This window comes from Podarcis pityusensis (genome assembly GCF_964106645.2).
Source record: "Podarcis pityusensis genome assembly, chromosome: 1".
Lineage (NCBI taxonomy): Eukaryota > Metazoa > Chordata > Lepidosauria > Squamata > Lacertidae > Podarcis > Podarcis pityusensis.
Window position 1 is genome coordinate 138,635,417 of NC_138028.1, and position 21,458 is coordinate 138,656,874.

A 21,458-nucleotide genomic window follows, 5' to 3' on the forward strand; every position below is an offset into this window, starting at 1 on the left:
ATGTTGACAACGGGACTGAATGGGGGGGGGGGACCTTTTTTACTTTCCTTCTATGTGATTTACAAGAACCCCTCCTCATTAGAATCGTCAGTTGAACTGACCCAAGCAGGATGATTAAGGTCTGTGTGGAGATAAACTTTAACCAAAAGTATGCTTTATGGAGATCGAGAAGCAATAAGAGCTTTTGGAATGGCGCAGCAATTAATTCGGAGTCGCCATCTTGCCAAAGGATTTATAGCCGGGAGGAAGAACGGACTTGTTTTTAGACTGCATTCCTAGTGAATCTCCTCAGAGGTTTTGAGAAAGGAGGCAGATTGGTGAAGATTAATGATGCTAAGACTGTTTTGATGTATGGAAGTGATGTTATATGGATATGGCTACTGGATAAAAAAAATAATATCCACGCAGGATTACAAACTGTTCTAACCAGCTTGCGGAGACTATCAGAGGTCACAAAGAGAAAGGAAAAATATATGAAAATAACAACAAGAGATGTGGAAAAACAATAAGAAAGGACTGGACAGTACTGTGAACATCATAAGGTTAGATTTGTGGACATTAAAACAGCAGTAAGAAGCAAGAAGTTGATTGGATCCCCTTCGGAACTTGAAATATGGGTACCCCCAACAAAAATTTAAAATTCGGCTGTGTAATTTGGAATTTATGTAATTTGGTTTGATTTGATGTGATTGGTCGGTTAATAAAAAATTATTCTTAAAAAAATAATAGCCTACCGTTGATAAGAAAACTCTTAAAATGCTAGCACATTTTGATTTACATGGAAACAGTTGCTTGCTAGGACATAGATTATCATGTCCCATAATTACCACCACTGAAGAGCTTAGTTAATTGTCAGCTTTATTTGTGATGTTACTTTATAAGCCTATAAAATAAAGTTATAAAGATAATGAGATCACAGGAGTTCTGTTAATCTTTTTATATCTCATTTATGTATGCTATTTTCAGCATCTTTATAGCAAACCCTTCTTGTTAATGGCACAGACAATCAATAGCACCTACTCCTGCTGCTTATTTATTCTATAAAATAGCTTTAGATATCAGACATTCCACTAGGGCTGGACTGCATTGACAGGAGCCATTTCTTAGACCTTTCACACACCTTGAAATCAGCATACCCTCCAACATTTCTCCAATGAAAATAGGGACGCCCTAAGGAAAAGCGGGGTATTCCGGGATCAACTCAGAAACTGGGACAGCTTCTATAAATCCTGGACATTCCCTGGAAAATAGGAACACTTGGTGGGGTCTGAATCAGCTGTTTTATTTCAGTTACATTTTGAGGGTGAAATGAAATTCTTTTGGCTGAGGGGAACAGAATCAGAATGGCCACCATTTTGTTTTTCCTAGAAAACTCCATTATTAGGTGCTATTTGAATTTGATGGCTTCCCCACAGTCAAGAAGTCCACCTCTCCTAAGCTACTCACTTGGGACCACTACATAGTGGACTGCAGCAGAATTTCTACCCAAAAGAAAAAGAAAACTTTACAAAACAGGTGGATCTTATTCCCCAGAAGCACATTTTGTTCAAGTAGTGCAATATTAAGTACTCCTCCAACCAAAAGGAAGTGATTGAAGAAGGCTGGCAAATAGATCCACAAAGAAAAGGTACAGACAGGACTACTGTACCAAGCCCAGGGTCAGCAAGTAGCCCAGACTCTCAGGTTTCATTTTTAAAAAAACAACCTAAGTCTTTTTTTTCCTTTTTGACTGAGAATTACGAAGCAAAATGAGAAGGCACTCATCTCATGGCTTTTTTGGGGGGGAGGGGAAAAATAAATTTGGATTCCTTCCAGTCGGGATTCAGGGACTGAAACTGCCTTGGTCGCAGTGGTCGATGATCTCCGGTCCAGCTCCGAGGGCCTTCTGGCAGTTCCCTCCCTGAGAGAAGCTAAGTTACAGGGAACCAGGCAGAGGGCCTTCTTGGTAGTGGCACCCTCCCTGTGGAACGCCCTCCCACCAGATGTCAAAGAGAACAACAACTACCAAACTTTTAGAAGACATCTGAAGGCAGCCCTGTTAGGGAAGCTTTTAATGTTTGATGTATTACGGTATTTTAATATTTTTTGGAAGCCGCCCAGAGTGGCTGGCGAAGCCCAGCCAGATGGGCGGGGTATAAATAAATAAATTATTATTATTATTATTATTATTATTATTATTATTATTATATTTTTATTTTTATTAAATTAAATATCCAAGGCTCCATTGAGCTTAATGGGACTTACTCAGTAAACATATTGAAGAATCAGCAGAATCATTTGGAGAAGAAAAGTTGGGGGCAGGTCCACTTCACAAAATTATTTCTTATCAAATTAAGGGGTCAATTCCACAATGCTTTGATTGAATCAGTTTTTCCCCAAGTTCCAGCCCTAGATTCCACAAATTGTCCTCTTTTATTCTGTACAGGCCACCTATTCTTATCACATCAAAAACCCAAGGGAATATCAACTCAATTAATAGGAGACAAGGCTCCTGCTAAAAGGTGACCCTAATAATATTTGCTCAAGGTAAGTGGAGCTTACTCACTGATAAATTATGTTGAGAATTGTAATATGTAAGACATCTAATAATACAAACCAGACCATAAAAATGGCAAACCTCAAATTCTGTGGGATAACCAGCCTCTGTAACCAAAATGCTCAAATCCGTGCTGTTCATTGAAAGAAAATTATATGAAAACGATTTATTGTTGGCATCTAACACCAAGTAAAATTGCAAAAATGTACAAACTAGTTCCAATCTGTGCTGGAAATGTAAAGGGAAGGAGGGTACTTTTTACCATATGTAGTGGACATGTACACTGGTAAAAGCTTTCTGGGAAATGATATATAATGAAAATGTTTAAAAATACAGCCATACCTTGGGTTAAAGTCACTTCAGGTTGAGCGTTTTCAGGTTACGCTCTGCGGCGACCCAGAAGTAACAGAACGCGTTACTTCTGGGTTTCTCCGCTTGCACATGCGCATGCGCAGAAGTGGTGAGTTGCGACCCACACACATGCAGACGTGGGTTGCATTCTGCTCTGGATGCGAACGGGACTCTGGAACAGATCCCGTTCACATCCAGAGGTACCACTGTACATTTGTTTATAGGTGAAGAGATACCAAAAGAGGATAAAAGACTTTTAATGTATACAATGATGGCAGCGAGAATGCTACTAGCTCAGAGATGGAAGGAAGGAGAATTACCAACTAGAGAAGAATGGCAGACAAAGCTGATGGAGTATGCAGAGATGGTGAAACTGATGGGGAAGATCAGAAACCAGGAAGATCAAGTATTTTTAAAAGATTGGAGTAAATTCTTAATTCATTTAGAAGACCACTGTAAACAGTTAAAATCATTGGCAGGGATGCAATGACACTTGTAATGTGGAATTAACTACAATAACTATGGATATATAACAGATGGATAATGGTAAAAGTTGCAGAAAACTTTATTTTAAATATGGAACCCATGGAGGGAGAGAAGGAGGTCCGAAGGTTCAAAAGAACCTTTTATTGTAATGCTTGAAATGGTTAAAGCTAAAATGTATAAAATTATATAAAACCAATAAAAAAATATTATAACAGAAAACAAAATGCTCAAATCCGATTAATGCATGAAGGAGGCACTTGGAGGAGGCAATTTTCATTAAGGCCACTGTGGCCAGAGACTTCACAAGTGTTTCCTGATCTTTGTGACAGTCCTGTGTTCTTCATCATACCCAATATCCACCATAAGAGTCAGCTCATCCTACTCCTCACAATTTCAAGATTCTCTGGACCTTAGTTATTCCGGATAGATGGCATACTTCATTCCAGAGCTGACCAGTTCTAACAATTAGGAAATGTTACCTGATAATATGTCAGCTAATTGAATTTTATTTAGGAAAACTAAATGGAAATAATCCACAAAGGGTAGATGAGGAGAAGGGAGAGTCTCCATTGCACTGCCCTTCCTTCAATCCTAAGCACAGGAGTGAATTCTAGCTCTCCCAAAAACAAGTTAACTGGAAGCAACTCAGTTAGCAATTCCATCCAGAAGTTGCCCCTGGCATGCTCCCCTGTCCCTACATTAAGAGACCTTTGAAGACACGCTAAACATACCTGACCTACTCTTTCTCCAGCCAAGCCTTTTTCTAGCAGATACACATTAGTCAAACTCGTCATGAAATTTGTAGGAAATGAGACTAGCACACTAAAAGTGGAATGTTTACCTTTGTTGAAATTTCAGCTACCAAGTTTCTCTTGTTTGGGTCCAAAAATTGCACAGGTTGACCCTCAAATTCAATCTTCCCAAGAACAGTTCCCTGTTGAGAACAAAAATAAAACAAATGATAGCATTTTATATTTTATCATTATTAAATTTATAAATTGCCCTTCATCCCAAGATCACAGGATGGTTTACAACATAAAACATAAAATGAAAACACAAAATATATAACATGACAACAAACTGGGAGCCACCACAGAAAAGGCCTGGATCTCTTGCAGAGAAGGCACATGATTCAGGGCCTCATATGATGAGCATAGGTCATTTATGTGCATCAGTAGAAGCTTGAACTGAGCACTGCCCCAAACCCCTGCTTAGAGGAACACATTTTACCCTGGATGTAATCACACAGAGACTTTTAGTATAAAATTTTCTTTTCTGCTCTGGTCAGACCTCACCTGGAGTACTGTGTCCAGTTCTGGGCACCACAGTTCAAGAAGGACACTGACAAACTGGAACGTGTCCAGAGGAGGGCAACCAAAATGGTCAAAGGCCTGGAAACGATGCCTTATGAGGAACGGCTAAGGGAGCTGGGCATGTTTAGCCTGGAGAAGAGGAGGTTAAGGGGTGATATGATAGCCATGTTCAAATATATAAAAGGATGTCACATAGAGGAGAGAGAAAGGTTGTTTTCTGCTGCTCCAGAGAAGCGGACACGGAGCAATGGATCCAAACTACAAGAAAGAAGATTCCACCTAAACATTAGGAAGAACTTCCTGACAGTAAGAGCTGTTCGACAGTGGAATTTGCTGCCAAGGAGTGTGGTGGAGTCTCCTTCTTTGGAGGTCTTTAAGCAGAGGCTTGACAACCATATGTCAGGAGTGCTCTGATGGTGTTTCCTGCTTGGCAGGGGGTTGGACTCGATGGCCCTTGTAGTCTCTTCCAACTCTATGATTCTATGATTCTATGAAAATAAAAAGCTATTAAGAAATACATGTTGGATAATAAAGATCCTAGATCTATCTAACTTGGAGGTACAAAGAGAAAGAGACAAAAGAAAAACGTCCCTTCTCCTGAGGTGAGATTGAGAAGGAGGATGAATACAAAGTTACCGGTATGTCAGCTACCCTGAGAGTTTCAATCTAACATCAGAAGGAAGGTCAGCACAGGTCAGGTCAGAAAGACTGCCTAGGAAAATTGGAGGTTCCACTCTCTATCTACTTTCTCCCCATGCAAACCTACCAGCCTTACTGCAAGCTGAAATGCATTCCAGCGCCTCCAGCAACAGATGAATGCACACAAGAAAGGAGAGTGGCATCAGGTAATGGGGGAGAAAATTTCTTAGGAACTGAAATAGTTACTGTTAAGTTGTGGGTGAACATATCAGACGACACAGCGATTCTTCAAACAGCTCTTGTTTATTCAGAGGCCAGAACAGAACTGACTGAAGGGCTCAGTCAGCCTGCTTATATAGAGCTCCAGTACAACGTTACTGTAGCAACTTTCTAAAACTATCCAATCACTGAACGTCACTTTTGATCCTTCATTTGCATAAAAACTATCCAATCACTGAATGTCACTTCGATCCTTCATTTGCATAACTATCTACAGTATCCCCCTGCTGGCCCAGGGTGAGAACTTCAGTACATAACAGTTACCCAACGACTTTATAACTTTTTAAAATTAGACAGCCTAAACTGAGTAAAGAAGAGAGAATGAAGACAACTGAGGGTTTCACATCTCTAAATTCCAACAGCAAAATCTGCCCTTTTTGAGTTATAATGCACCAACCTAATCTGACTAAGGAGTAGCAATAAGGTGCTGTTAAAAAAAATATATCCAACTATAAATGAACCAATTTTTTACATGATTCAGCTCTCAATACTAGTCTTATAATCTTGATCCATCTGAACTCCCTGCCCCAAGAATTTTCCACACTTTTGCCTGATTCACACCAAGTTGTTTGTTTGAGGTTTTGTCATTTTGCCATTTTATGGATGTCCATTATGTGGACACTGTACATTTCTGATAATGTCTATTAGCATATTGGCGTATGACTCTTAATGGAATGCCAGTTCTGTTAAGGGTGGCACTGGGCTTTAGGAGGAGAGTGAACGGTTTCGTCCAGGGCAAAGGGGGCGGTGAGGGGATGTGTGTGGCTCCCCACCACTTGGCAGCCTCGGGACCTCTCGCCGTGGCGGAAGGAGCCATGTCTCTTGTGTGTGTTTTGCCCCTCATATTTCCCCCCTCACACGACCTGCTGCCCCTGCAGATATTCCTTCTGCTCACCCCCAGCATTCTCCTCCATCTCCCCCCACAGCTCAACGCACGTTGCTAGGGAGCGAGGCATCTCCAAAGAGCGAGGGGACCCAGCACACCGCCACCACTGAAGAGACCAAAGGGGTGGGTGGGGCAGCTCAGTCCCGCTGCTGTGGAGCTTCTACCAAACTCGGTCCCACTGCTGTGGAGCTCCCCCCCCCCGCCACTCCCGCTCCCACTAACATCCTCATTGCAAGAAAGAGGAGAGGCAGAAAGAAGAGCTAACTTGTCCATGGCTAGGGGGCGCAATCTGGATGGTTCTGCCAGGGGTGCAACATCACCCAGCTACGGCTCTGCAGGGAGCAGGTGTTTCTTCCAGCACTCAGGCTGCAGCAATGTCCCTCCAGCCTCCCAGGAGCCTTTTAGTGGTTTGACAAGGCTCTCAGCAATTCTACTCATTGTAAACGGTCACTTCAGCTCCTTAGAAATTTCCTATTTCTTGCAATTCTGCAGATATTATTCACATTTTTAGCTAGCTGTTTTAATAAGAAAGCACTGTTGAAACACTGAATTTCAACAGAAGAGATTTAAGCATGCACTCAGCTTTCCCTTTGAAATAAAGGAAAGAAGGAAGGAAGGAGAGAGAAATATGGGAATTCAAGGGTATATTGTGGCCTGCTTGGCCACAAAGAAATAAAGCAAATTAATGGAAAATCAAGGTCCATTTAGGAGTTAAGAAAGCTTTGTATGCTCTATAATCAGCTAGCAAACCTGAACTGCTCCCCTTTCTTTTTCTTAATATCTAACAAGAGGAAGGAATTCAGAGGCTTGCACAGTAGTTTGTGATTTATAGTTGGTTCTGATACAGGATTTATTGTGGTAGCCCAGTGTGGTGGTGGTGTTGTTGTTTTATAATGGACCAGCACAGCTATTTGTGTTTTTCATCTACCTTGTTTCGAATTATTTTAGAAAGCATCCTGGTATCAATACCATAAAGTGCCGGGACCTGAAAAAAACACAGATACAGGCAGATTAGAATTTAGAAACCTAAGTCAGTTACATTCCCAACAGAATATTGAAACTAGCTCCCTTTGTGGAAGACCATCCTGGAAATCCTAAGTTATATTCAATGCAACACTAAAGGGGAATGTTCCATCAGCACAATTTCTTCTTGTGCAAAAGATTGTTTTCCTCCTCTCTGCCCCCACGCTCCTTCTAGATCTGTTCTTCCAACCATCCCAACTTGGGGATGGTATATACAAGGGGGCATGGAGGATAAGGGCAAATCCCTTTGTACTAGTGCTAATCCTTGCATTAGTGTAAAGATGTAGTGCCCGATGTTCAGAAAAGCTCCTGTTAAAACTAGCAGTGATCTCAAACAGAAGCAACATTTTAGCAGAGTCTACGAATCATGCTCTCTAAAGTCCAATTCTTACGTTATTTTTGCAACAGTCACCATGTGATAGTTTTGCCATGCCAGTATTACATGTTGAATATTATGTTTACTTTATTCTTGTGTGGGATAACTTCTACGTAGGGAAAACATTGTGCTTAACCGTCATGCTTCCTATTGGGCGTGTCCACATTACAACATTAAATTGACTTTAAAGTACTAACTTCCATATCTTCTACCAAAGCATCTTGGAAATTGAATTTGGCAATATGTTTAGAGAGAAACTTCTCTTGTGAAAGCTAGCTCCCCCTATGTGCTCCATCTAAGCAACTTTCAAGGTTCCTTGGTGGGGAGGGAACATATAGATTAAACGAGTTTAAATCTGTAGTGCTCCTTGAGAGAATTCTCCTTCAAAAAAATCACAGGTTACAGGGCTTGGGACAGGCCGACAGCTCAACCATTTTAAAATATAACCTGACATTCCAAATGTACTAATCAATGAACCAGAGTGGGAGGGAGTGAAAATGCAACTTTTGTTACAAGTTTTGCAAAATCCTGCTGAAGACAAAGATTTCTAGAGTTGTTTTAGTGCATGGGTGGGCAACCTAAGGCCCGGGGGCGGAATCCGGCCCAGTCGCCTTCTAAATCCAGCCCGCGGATGGTCCGGGATTCAGCGTGTTTTTACATGAGTAGAATGTGTACTTTTATTTAAAATGCATCTCTGGGTTATTTGTGGGGCATAGGAATTCGTTCATTTTTTTCCTAGAAAATATAGCCCGGCCCCCCACAAGGTCTGAGGGACCGTGGACAGGCCCTCTGCTGAAAAAGTTTGCTGACCCCTGTTTTAGTGTAACAGGTAGGCATCTCAAAAAAAGCAACAACTGAACAATAATTTTGAATAACGATGTTCAAGCCATTCAATGTCAAATGGTTTTAAAAACTAGTTCCACTGCAGCAAGTGATTTGCTCTTTGTTATCCAAAAAATATTCCGCACCTTTTCCTCTTTCAGCCATTCTGCGAGGGTCTTGACAGCTCGCCAGTGACTGTACTCATTGCTATAATCCAACACCAGCAAGCCTGAAACCTGTGAAGAATGACAGCAAATCTGACTGTCTTACAACGAACCAAAAGAATTTGACACTCAGAAACGTTTTCACTTTGAGTTTGTATCAGAAGGATAAAAAAGGATACATTTCTAGATGATCTCATATACCTTACAGAAGGACTATGAGGGATACCAATATAGGTAAAGGTAAAGGGACCCTGACCATTAGGTCCAGTCATGACCGACTCTGGGGTTGAGGTGCTCATCTCGCTTTACTGGCAGAGGGAGCCGGCGTACAGCTTCCGGGTCATGTGGCCAGCATGACTAAGCCGCTTCTGGCAAACCAGAGCAGCGCACGGAAATGCCATTTACCTTCCCTCCAGAGAGGTACCTATTTATCTACTTGCACTTTGACGTGCTTTCGAACTGCTAGGTTGGCAGGAGCTGGGACTGAACAACAGGAGCTCACCCCGTCGCGGGGATTTGAACCGCCAACCTTCTGATCGGCAAGTCCTAGGCTCTGTGGTTTAACCCACAGCGCCACCCGCGTCCCACCAATATACTTACTAGCAAAACAATCGGGAACCTTGCCCCACAACAGAGAGAGAGGGACTTTTCTGATATCGCTGCTGCTTACCTTAATGCCTTCAGACTCCAAGAACCTGCTGAGGCCCATTTCATCCAAAGCAGCAGTATCTGGGACACCACCGTTCCCTATTATGGGGTTAACCAGTGTGAGGATCTGTCCATGGTAGCTTGGATCCGTCAGGGTTTCTGTATTCCTGAGTTGAACACAACAGAAAATCATTTTCATGAGGGAGGAATAAAAAGTGAGTCAAGATTAAAGCTCCCTATCAAAGCAGCAAGCATGGATACTGGGCAGGCTTAAAGTGATGCAGTAGAAAAGTGTGTCGGGTTCTTACCAGTTTATAATTTTTATGGACTACTTATATTGGAAGCTCATCCCATAATTGTTTTTTAGAAACAAATTCTGTTAGCAGCTATGCTTTTAAAAGAACAACATACCAGTAGGTAAATAGCTGCATGGAAATATAAAACAATGGTTTAATTCATACAAAGTGCCAAGCCATGGTTTGGTGACCAGGAATGTCCACTGTAGGCTCCCGAGCTTCTTCCTTCGTTGCTTCTCATGCATGAGCTCCACAGTTATAGTTTGCTGTTACTTTGTTGACAGTGGCAACCTATGATCTGAAGTCATGGGTGCTGAGTGGCTTGGTAAAGTACACTGTCATGAAGTTTCTCACCATCTGTAAAGGAGAGGGGGCCCTCTGTCTGAAGGGTAACTTAAAAGGGGTGGAGGAGACAGAGGATTAGTAGTATAGGGTGATATTCTTCCAGTGGTACTAAAATTCCTCTTCGGTTAGATAAAGTATTTTGCCCGGTTGAGAGGTATTCTTGAACTGATGAGTTTCACTTCAGCAGTGGGTATATATCATGCTGCAAGAGAATAAAATATGCCCAATGTGTGGTTTGCAAGTACATTGGGATTCTTCAGAATGATTTACACAAGCTAAAACTAATTTATTTTGTTGTTGTTATTTAAATTATATATAATTGAATAGTCATACAGTTTTTCAGATATCAGCAAGTTGCAAGAGGCATTTTTATGGAATGCTGACATCCTTGTGAAAAGATGGATTGTCACAGACTGGAAAACTCTTTAAATAATCCAGAATGGTTACAGAATGATATCAACGAATGAGTGTGCAGGCCAATTGAGAGAAATTATGTGTCAAATTAAACAATTGGTATGAAATATTCCAGGTTGCGATGTTCTACTCTTTGAATATGTATGTGTTGCCACCGACTAAAATGAATTAGGTCCTTAGTTTTAATGTATGATTTTCGTAAGCCTGGAGAATACATAAATATGCACAATCAGGCTACAATTATTACAGAGTAATCCTATTAAAATTAGCTGGGTTGCTCTGAAATGCATCAGTTATGAATTACACTCCTGGTCTCTTGCTAAGTGTAAATTCTTTTACAGATAAATATGGCTATTGCTGTAGTGATATAAATCTAAAGATACACAAGTGCATCTTCAGCCTGATTTTGTACTGTACAAAAGTCCTTCACTACAGTGGATATTGGCCCAAAATATGGCATAGCTAATAATAATTGTAATAATGTTGTTGTTGTCGTTTAGTCGTAATAATGTTACAATCAGCCAAATTTTGCACCTCATGCTTCAAGAACCTTTAATATCAATTAACTCTTTTTAAACTGCAAAAAACACCTTTTATATGCAGTGAGAGAAGTTTGTAAGAAAAATGCAATGCCTTGGAGTGCATGGCAACACCAACCATGCAAACTGGATCCTGGCACGTCCATCATCAGATTCAGGCATTCAGACTCAGACAAATAACCATGGTGGAGTTATTTCAGTCCAGTGGTCTTGGCTGCAAGCCAACAGGTAAGTCAGTGAAAGAAGTATACAAAACAAGGAACTCTTGGGAAAATCAGGTAGGAGTCTTATCTCCAACAATAAAAGGTGTTTTGATGATCTGTGACTGAACCATCTTCCACTCCATTCCTTTGCCTCCATCCTGCCCAGGTCCTGCATGACTCATACATATTATGCTTGGTTTTGCTACGGAGATGACCCTTGTTGCCAGTGGTGGCTCAGGACCACCTGTGCAAGGAGCATCTGTTGACCCCACCTTCAGCCTCACCTTTGTCAAAGCTGAGCAAGTGCACAAAAGGAATAAGTCCTGGTGTGCTCTTATCCCAAGAGAGATACAGTTTGTGTGAAGGCTCATGAGATATGCTGGCTGGTGCATGAATAAAAGCAACATGAAAGGGGTGCATCTTTATGGAAACAGGAGCCATGCCATGCAAAAACAAGCTCAAATAATGGTCTGCCAAAAAAAAAAAAACAACTGTTTCTGTTACTGAGGCAGGTTGTTGAAGGGGAGTTAATCCATCAGCTGCTGCATGGCTTTAGTGATGTGACAAGATTTACTGCCCATAATCTGTCACAGGGAAGAAAACTTTGATGCCCTCCATCATTCTGATCTATATTAAACAGTTGTTTGTTGGCAGGTATATTAACACAGATAGTAATTAGTGCTTTCAAAAAGCATAACTGATTGCCTTCAGATTCAAAAACTTGCAAACGGATTTGCCTGTAATTTAGTGTTACTACCAGAGAAACCACTTAAGATTCCATCTTGTCTTGAGGTGATTCACATAATAGAAACCACTGAAGAGTCCATCTTGTCTTGAGGTGATACATGCATATAGAGAACGCAGTTTGTACAGCATCTTGCAACTGTGTGAAAGCTGTAGGTCTTGACCTAAAATCTTGAGCTTTGTTAAGTTGGGATCCTATAAATGTTCTGTTGCAGATGGAGGATCTGCAGCATGTTACTATGTTAGTCAGGGCTGACATTTAGAGGTCCAAACTGTTGACCCAAGTCTGTGTTCCCTCTTGAGGAGTATATCCTTCCTTCCCTCCCTCCCTTCTTCATGAACATTTTCACTTTCTCCATTCCAAAACCTTACTTCACCTCTGAGGAATCTCAGGAACCTTCATTCTTATCAAAATACAATAAAACACACTCAATAAAAGGATTCTGATAATTAATTTATTAGAGCACTTTGCAGTTACAGTAAGAGACATAGTTCCTCCAAGCAAATTTAGAACTCATAAATTGGCTGATGTAAGAAGGGAGAAGATGAAAGAAAGACAAGTGTTAGACATAAAGCCGATGTTTCCTCCAGAAACCTACCAAGCTGTTCAGCAACTGCTCTCTCAATTACTTTACCCAGATATGGGAGATTTGAAACTGGGCGGTAATTGGACAGATCTAAAGGATCTAGTGAAGTTTTCTTTAAGAGTGGATGCACCACTGCTTCCTTCAGCTCCCCTGGGAATGTCCCTGTGCCAAGGAACAAATTGATAATTTCAACCAGGGGGGTCTGCGTGATATTTGGGCATGCCCTAATCAGCCAAGACGGGCACGGATTGAGGAGGCAGGTGGTGGGCCTACCAGCTTGGAGGAAGCTATCCACATCAGCAGGAAGTATCTGATCGAAATGGTCTAACACTGGACCCGAAGTCAGTCGAGGGGCCTCCAGTTCTGTCACTGTATCTAACTTGGCAGGGAGGTCACGGCAAAGCAACAGGACTTTCTCCGCCAAAAAGCTCGCAAATGCCTCACAGCTGTGGGTCGAATTTGTGCTTAAATTTGGTTGTCCTCCTAAGGACGTTATCAACCTAATTATTCTAAAAAGTTGTGCTGGGCGAAAGCTAGCGGATGCAATGGAAGCTGCGAAGTAAGATTTCTTAGCAGCTTTCATAGCCATCTCATAGGCTTTCATAAGCATCCTATAAGATGTTCTTGAGGCTCCGTCACGAGTCCGTTGCCATACTCGCTCTAGCCATCTGAGATCCCGCTTCATTTTCCGGAGCTCCTCGGTAAACCAAGGGGCCCGGTTTCGACGGGGTCGCAGAGGGCGCTTAGGCACAATCTCATCGATGGCCGCCAAGAGCCGGTTATTCCAGTCCTCAACAAGGTCATCTAATGAGTTGCCAGGAGGAGCAGGGTCCCGCAAGGCCTTACGGAATCTATCAGGATCCATCAACCTTCACAGGCAAGCCCAAATAGGCTCGCCACCCGAGCAGGGGAGGAGCGGGAAGTCAATCTTGGCTTTCAGAGTGTAGTGATCAGACCATGGCACTTCCACAGGGGGGAGCATGATCACATCTATGCCAGCACCAAAGATCAAATCCAGCGTGTGGCCTGCTTGATGGGTGGGGCTCAAAACAAACTGGGAGAGCCCCAGTGTTGCCATGGAGGTCACTAGGTCCAGAGCCTGTGAGGAGGGGGCAGCATCGGCATGGACGTTGAAGTCTCCCAAAACCAATAGTCTTGGGAACTCCAAGGCCCAGCCCGCCACCACCTCCAACAGGTCTGACAGGGTGGCTGCCGGTGCACTGGGTGGTCAGTACACCAGCCAGACAGCCAAGCTCTCCTTGGTGCCCCACATGAGACCAACACATTTAATGCCGGAGATCGACGGTGGTGGTAGAGCCCTGAAAGAGCAATCCTCCCGGATTCACAACGCTACTCCTCCCCCCCAACCCACAGTCTGCGATTGGTGGAGGACAGAGAAACCTGGAGGTGTTATCTCACGTAGGGAGACTACTTCGCCTTCCCATACCCAGGTCTCTGTCACACAAGCCAGGTCAATCCCCTGCGAGACAAAAAAGTCACGCATGGTGGCAGTTTTATTGCCTATGGACCTGGCATTGCACAACACCAATGATGGAGGTGGGTAATCCCTGCTCGCCCTACCCTTGTCCCTTGGGATGGGGCGTAGATTTGAATGGGTTTGAGCATCACTGCATCTCAAAACCCTTCACCGATAGTGATATCTAGCCCCACCACCATTCTTCCCTAGCCCTTCAATAGTGGGAATCCCAGACCCCATACTAGCCTCCCCCATAGAGGGGTAAGATCCCCTCACTAACAAGTCATCCCTGGGCCAGGACTCCTGGATCAGAATGGTATGGGGAAGAGGTGAAAGTTCAATAGGGTAATTATCCCTAGAAGATAAAACCCAACCAACTGCACCCTGAGCAAAGATGTTCAGCTCCTCTGCCAATGAATCATCAGCCTTAACCATGTTCCTCGTATTGCCCTTGTAGCTGGTTAGGTGCTGCAGTCGTTGCCACACTTGTTTCATGTTGTTATCGGCTAAATAATTTTCCACCTTAAGCTTATGCTGTTGTTTTGCTGCCTTAATGCCTTTTTTGAGATTTGTTCTCGCCTCTCTGTATATGTCTATATTCACTGTCTTAAAGGCAGAATCCTGGATTTTCAGGAGTGTTCTTACTTCAGCAGTCATCCATGGATTACAGTTCCCATAGACTCTAATGCATCTCTGCGATGTTACCTTGTCTGTGCACACTTTAATATAGGAAAGTATAGTATCTGTGTATCTACGCATATCTTGATGTTCAAACACACTCCAATCAGTGCTCTCAAAACAATCCTGGAGCTGACTAAGAGCACCCTCTGGCCAAATTCTAACTGTTTTTATAAACGGCTGAATTCTTCTCCTGAGAGGGATGTACTTCGGACATAGAAAAACTGAAGAATGGTCAGATGAGCCTAAGTGGGGGAAGGGGGTTGCCTGTATGCCTGTTTCAAATTGGAATACGTGAGATCTAGAATATTCTGTCCTCTAGTGGGAAATTTCACAAACTGTTCAAACTTAGGAAAAACTGTCTTTAGGCAGGCTTGATTGAAGTCCCCTGCCACAACAAGGGCACCTTCTGGGTGGAGTTGCTGCTGGTTAGAGATGACGTCGTATAGCTTAGAAAGTGCCGCACTGACATTAGCATCAGATGGATTTTAAACAGCTATAATAATTATGACAGTTACTTCTCTAGGCAGATAAAATGGCTGACATGTAACTGCCATCAATTCTACATCTGGGGAGCAAAAAAAAAGGGGGGGGAGATCCTCAAACACTAAGTAACATCTCCTGCACCGTTGGAGCATCTCTAACAAGTAGATCTTGGTACCTTGTTTCACCCCACCCCAAATAAAAGCATATTGATCATAACCGTGTGAGAAAGATGAGGCATATAGTGTGGTTGCCCCCCAAATCCATTTTGCTTCGAAGTCAGACTTTTCATCCACCTAACTCAGTACAGTCCACTCTATAGCAGGTGAAATTCTACCACTGTCCACCAGACAATGGTGAACTCCTAGTTCCTATCAACCTCAGCCAGCCTATGTCAGTGGTCGGGGAGGATGAGAGCTATGATTCAGAAAATGGTCATTTCCCAGGCTGGCAACTCAGAAGCATTTTTAACTGGTGATGTCAGCAGTTCAGCCTGGGACCTTCTGCTCTTCCACTAATAATCCAGGGCCTCTCAGTTGTAAATAAACCCACTCTACAACCACCTCAAAGTAAAAAGTAAAAAATGCTCAATTTCACTACAGTTGCTGCAACCATCTACAAGGCTCAAGGTCTCTTTCACAAGTAAAAATGTCCATCTATGTTTATACAATGAAGCATGCAAGTTAAAAACAAATATTTTATTAAACACGGCAGCCTAGATAGGTTGCACAAAAGAAACCATGTACTGTTATGTACTGAAGTTCTCACCCTGGGCCAGCAGGGGGATACTGTAGTTATGCAAATAAGGGATCGAAAGTGACGTTCAGTGATTGGATAGTTTTAGAAAGTTGTTACAGTTCAGTTCTGTTCTGGCCTGTGAATAGACAAGAGCTGTTTGAAGAAACGCTGTGTCGTCTGATATGTTCACCCACAACTTAACACTGGCGACGAAGGTGGGATGGATGGACAACAGAGCACAGCCAGATGCAGCCACCCTCTGAGCGGAGCTGAATCACTGAGCTGAATCACTGAGCGAAATCACTAAACAGAACCCATTCAGAGCTGACTGTTCTGGCTAGAGCACTGTGTTTCATCCATCGCCTCCACATCGGCATCGGAACCATGGCTTCACTTGTGTCTCTGCCACCGTTTGTGCCAGCCTCTGAATCATGGGACTCCTACCTCGCTCGGTTCGACTGCTACCTCCAAGCCAATGAGCTGACGAAAGTATCACAGGAGCGTAAGCGGGGCCTATTCCTCAGCCTCTGTGGGCCTGAGGTGTTTGAGACGGCCCGAGCATTGGTTGTGCCTGAAGCAGTCCAGGCAACACCATGGGACACGATTCAAGAGAAGCTCCGCAACCACTACACGCCAAAGCCGTCCAAGATTGCGGCCCACCATGCATTCTACCACCGGAACCAGGCAGAGGGGGAGTCAATTAACAACTACACCGCCGCCCTCCGACAGGCTGCAATGCACTGCAAGTTCTGAGACTTAGACAATGCCCTTATGGATCAAATCGTCTGCGGGGTCCGGGACATCCGTCTGCAACGGTGTCTCCTCGCCAAGCCAGACCTCACGCTGCAGAAAGCCACTGAGGAGGCCGTGACCTTGGAAGCTGCTGAACGCTCTGCCCAGGAGATCCACAAGGCCAGCAGCCCGCGTTTTGCTAGGAAGCCAGTTCCATGATTCTATGATTCTATGATTCTATGATTCTATGATCCAGTGCATCACAAAGAGGCCAGCTGTGATGATGCATCCTCCAGTGAAGACGATGACGTGCACCAGACAAAGTGGGAGCGCAGGAAGTTCCAACAGAAGTCCAAGGGCCAATTGGAATGTTCCGGCTGCAGAGGCAACCATTCCCGTGCCAAGTGTTGATTCAGAGACGCCATCTGTCAGAAGTGTTTCAGAAAGGGCCACATCGCTAAGGTCAGGCTTGGTGTTACGTCTGGTGGCCTAACATGGATGATGCCATCACTGCCTGGGTTTCCGCCTGTCAAGTGTGCCAAGAATCGAGGCCTGCGCCACCAGCAGCTAAGGGACACACCTGGGAGACGCCCAAGACACCCTGGTCGAGGGTGCACATCGATCTGGCCGGCCCCTTTCACGGCCGGACCTTTATGGTAGTGGTGGATGCCTATTCCAAATGGCTGGAGGTGGCCCTGATGCCCTCCACCACTACCGAGGCTGTCATCTGGGTGCTGCGAGGCCTGTTTGCGACGCATGGGTGTCCTGATGCCCTTGTCTCCGACAACGGACCCCAGTTCACGTCAGGCACTTTTGAGCGGTACCTTTTGGGACTGGGCATCCACCATGCCCTAACGGCATCATTTCATCCATCCAGCAACGGGCAAGCAGAGAGAATGGTGCGCTCAGCAAAAGAGGCACTGGCGTGCCTGGACCGGGGAGACTGGCACGAGCGGGTCGCCGAATACTTGTTCGTACAACACATCACCCCTCATGCGGCCACAGGGCGGTGTCCTGCCGAACTGCTTATGGGCCGCCACCTCAGGTCCCCGCTCGACAGGCTGCACCCAGACTTTGCCGTGGCCGAACCCCCAGGCTGTGCTAACGCGCTATGGTCATTTGTTCCATGAAACCAAGTCTTTGCCCGGAACTTTGTGGGAGACATTCCTTGGGTGCCAGCCACAGTAGTGGGAATCATTGGACTTTGCTCATACCAGGTGGCACTCGAAGACGGACGCTTGTGGCGCCGGCACATAGACCAGCTTAGGTGCAGGGTTGGGGACTTGGACACTACCGTGGTGCCCCCAGCTGCGCTCGTGGCTCCGGAACAGACACTTACAGATGGTGAGGCTCCACCTACACCTCTCTCGCAAACTGCAGGCATGGAGCCGAACCAAGCCACTTCAGAGGGTCTGCCAGACTTCCCACAGATTAAGACCACTGCCGTGCCTGACATTCCGCCAACTCCACTTGTGGAGGTTCCACCCACAGCAGCGGATCCAGGGGACTTGGTTTCAACATCACCTAGGGTCGCACCACAGCCTCAGCAAGAATTGGGTGGTCCCCCGGACTTGGGTACCGGTCCCCTGCAGTCTGGCAGAATTTCCAAGTGCCCAACTTATTTAAAGGACTATGTTGTTGGACATGTAACACTGTTGGTCTAAGTATGTGGAAATATGTGAAATGTAACCGATATGCTTTTGTACCTAATTGAACCATTACGTGTAGTGCTGTATATAAGGAAACCATTACAATTGTAACTAACGCCTTATCTCGGTGGGGAGGGGTGTTATGTACTGAAGTTCTAACCCTGGGCCAGCAGGGGGATACTGTAGATAGTTATGCAAATAAGGGATCGAAAGTGACGTTCAGTGATTGGATAGTTTTAGAAAGTTGTTACAGTTACGTTGTACTGGAGCTCTATATAAGCAGGCTGACTGAACCCTTCAGTTCTGTTCTGCCCTGTGAATAGACAAGAGCTGTTTGAAGAATTGCTGTGTCATCTGATGTTACCCACAACTTAACAAAGGCAGAGATCCCATCTTTGCAGGGAAAGCAAGACTTGCTCTGCTTGAAGGAGGAATTCCATTTCTAGAGGAGAGCAGCTCAGTCTCTTCTGCTATTACTAAACAGAGTTTGTTGGGCTCATGAAACAAATTCCTGCTTTCTTCCAAAGCTCCCAGGTACCAGGCACTGCCACTGTCCACTCTTTGGGCTCTAGAACTCAAAGTTCCCAAATTGAGATAAACAATTGTTTGGTTTGGGCTGGGGTTTGTAGCCAATCCGGTCATGTATCATCTGCTCCCGGCTCTTATGATCAGTGCTGAGTCCCAGCGCACCCTCACTATCACTGGCTCCCACCACATCCACTTCCTATGACTCTCAAGTTCCTTGTGGGTGCCATCAAACTCCTCGATGTCATCTGGCTTCAGTTCAAGCTGCGTCGGTTTCCGCCACAGCATCTTGCAAGCATACCTTTCGCCTGCGGCTCTCGTGCACATGCACCGGGTCCTGAGTTGAGGGAGCAAGGGTGCCCAGAAGCGGGTCCTCCGCCTTCCGCCACCGAAAGCCCCACAGAGCAGTGTCTGGCACCAGACACTGCTCTGTGGGGCTTTCGGCATGGCACCTCCTCCTCTGAGGAGACCCAAGGAGACTCCCAAGTTGGTGGAGGGTGGCGGACCTGCTGCTGGGTGCCCCTGCTGGGCGGGCGCTGTGGCGCATGGCGCCACTCAGCCAAATGGGAAAGATGCCTCTGCTGTCTTTTCTTGCTGCTGTATGGAAAAGTACATGAATCTGACCTTTGAAGTGTTTGTAAGTAAACCATTTTTAACTTACCAAACATGTGGTTTTTTTCTCTGCTATGAGAAGAGGGGAACTTGGAAGCAACTTAGAAGGGCATATTTTAAAGATCTACCTTTAAAATATGGGGGACCAACAGCTTGTTCCATTGAATAATGGTGGGTTTTTATTTTATCATCATGGCAATATGGATGTAGATTCCTAGATATAATAAATAGATTTTAAAAAATCTCCCCCTTACCCAGCCAGGCCGGTATTGAATACAACTTCCCCAGCTGTAGAGGATGGATGACCAAAAGAGTAGCCCGTCATCTTCGTTCCATCTTCCAGCAGTAAGTTGGCTGTCTGTGCCTAGAAAAAAAATATCAATGAAACTCATCATTTATATTTCCTTCTACATAATGCCACCCTAGACCAACAATTTCCAGCCCCGAAATGCCTTCCTACTACCTTTAACACGCCCATCATCTGTACATTGATCGGTATGAAAGGCTGTTCCTGTACTTACCCTGGGTAATAGGGATAAAGTGATAGGTAAGATTCTCCTACAGTAGACCAAAGATTATTCAGCTAATAGCGGGGCCAGCACAAAACATTTTGGCACCTGATGTGGTCACCAAATAGGGCCCCCTCCCCACCAGCAAAGAAGGAGTGGGTGAAGAACAAGCAGGGAAGGAAGAGATACATCAGGATCTGCTGCACCTGAGGCAATTGCCTCACTAGTGGGCCGGCCCTAGTTAATAAGATGTAACCTTCCTGTAGCCAATTATGCAGCCTATTTCACTAGCCAGTGGTCCAGATCATGTACTCCTTTCTCACTCATAACCCCACAGCAGTGAATGCCAGTTTTCCTGTCTTGAACATTCCTTAACACCAGTTCCAATTCAACAAATACGCAGGGCCCTTCTAGATCAATTTATATGTGGAGAGGTTGGAAGCAGACAGTGGGCAGAGAATAGAGTGGTGATTTTTCTTCTGACTTGTGTGGCATAATTGTAACCTATATGGTTCCTACGGTGCCGGAGATTGTCTATGCAATCCTACACTTCTTTTTTTTAAGTATCCACTGAATATGCTCAGTCTTCGTTGGACTGTTAGGAAGGGAGGTTCAGAGTTGTACCTAGGCTCCCTTGTGCCCTTGGCAAGGACCTGTATCAGCCCCCTCCCCCTTTCATTGCGCCTTTGAAGCCTGGCCGCCCCCCCCCCCCCCCGAGCAGCAGAGGAACAGCCTGGGAGTGCATGGACAGGCTTCTAGCAACTCTGAGCCAGAGTGGAGGCATGTTTTTGCAGGGGCAGAGGGCCTGCACCCCTGGCGGGGGCCAACCACACCAAGCCCTAGGTATGTCCCTAGGGAGGTTCTCCCTTAATTCTCCCCTATCCTTCCTTACTTCTAAAAAGCTTGGGGTCCCCTAAACACACCAATAGACACCTATTTCTCAGTGGCCCCATTTTGGCAACCATCTTGTCAGCTCTCCTCCACAGCTGAATTCTCTGTTATTATAACCAGTAAAGGACAGTGGAGGCTGTCCATTAGAACGAATAGGACACTGCCCCCACCAAGCTCAGTCTGCCCTTAACCAGCCCCACCTGCCTGCCATCTTGGGTGACGCTGCCTCCTACTGGCTCTGGCTGCATCGTCTGCTAAGCTCCCTGCCCCACCAGTCCCAATTGACACCAGCCACCACTTATTAATACCAGCATACAATACAACCAGTAAAGGAACTGTATGGATAAATACAGTCAGAAAGATAAGTGTCCATGCTACCCACTTTCTGGCTTACTGTCAACCTACGGATCAAAAAAAGCCGTGTTGAGAGAAAGTCCTCTAATTTATTCTGCTTTGTGGCAAATTTTAATTGCTGATGAAGTTGTTCTGTTATCAAAAGATCCCAAAGAGCTA

At 44.7% G+C, this 21,458-nt stretch overlaps 1 protein-coding gene and 1 pseudogene across 3 annotated transcripts in view; both read right to left on the minus strand.

The window, feature by feature from the left end:
• CPS1 (carbamoyl-phosphate synthase 1) overlaps positions 1-19,909 on the minus strand; it is a 157,483-nt gene extending 137,574 nt beyond the window's left edge. The window contains exons 1-5 of one of the 2 annotated variants that reach the window (XM_081015518.1): positions 19,800-19,909; positions 9,546-9,690; positions 8,858-8,947; positions 7,419-7,475; positions 4,215-4,307 (exon numbers count right to left, since the gene is read on the minus strand). In XM_081015518.1, coding sequence (XP_080871644.1) covers positions 4,215-4,307; positions 7,419-7,475; positions 8,858-8,947; positions 9,546-9,690; positions 19,800-19,870 — 456 coding nt within the window. In that variant the 5' untranslated portion in view covers positions 19,871-19,909. The remainder of the gene's footprint in view (positions 1-4,214; positions 4,308-7,418; positions 7,476-8,857; positions 8,948-9,545; positions 9,691-19,799) is intronic. The other variant, XM_081015519.1, reaches the window with a different exon arrangement.
• LOC308465027 (anaphase-promoting complex subunit CDC26 pseudogene) lies at positions 18,810-19,289 on the minus strand (annotated as a pseudogene). Its single transcript has one exon. The product of its transcript is annotated as an anaphase-promoting complex subunit CDC26 pseudogene (transcript).
• Positions 19,910-21,458: the final 1,549 nt, after the last annotated feature.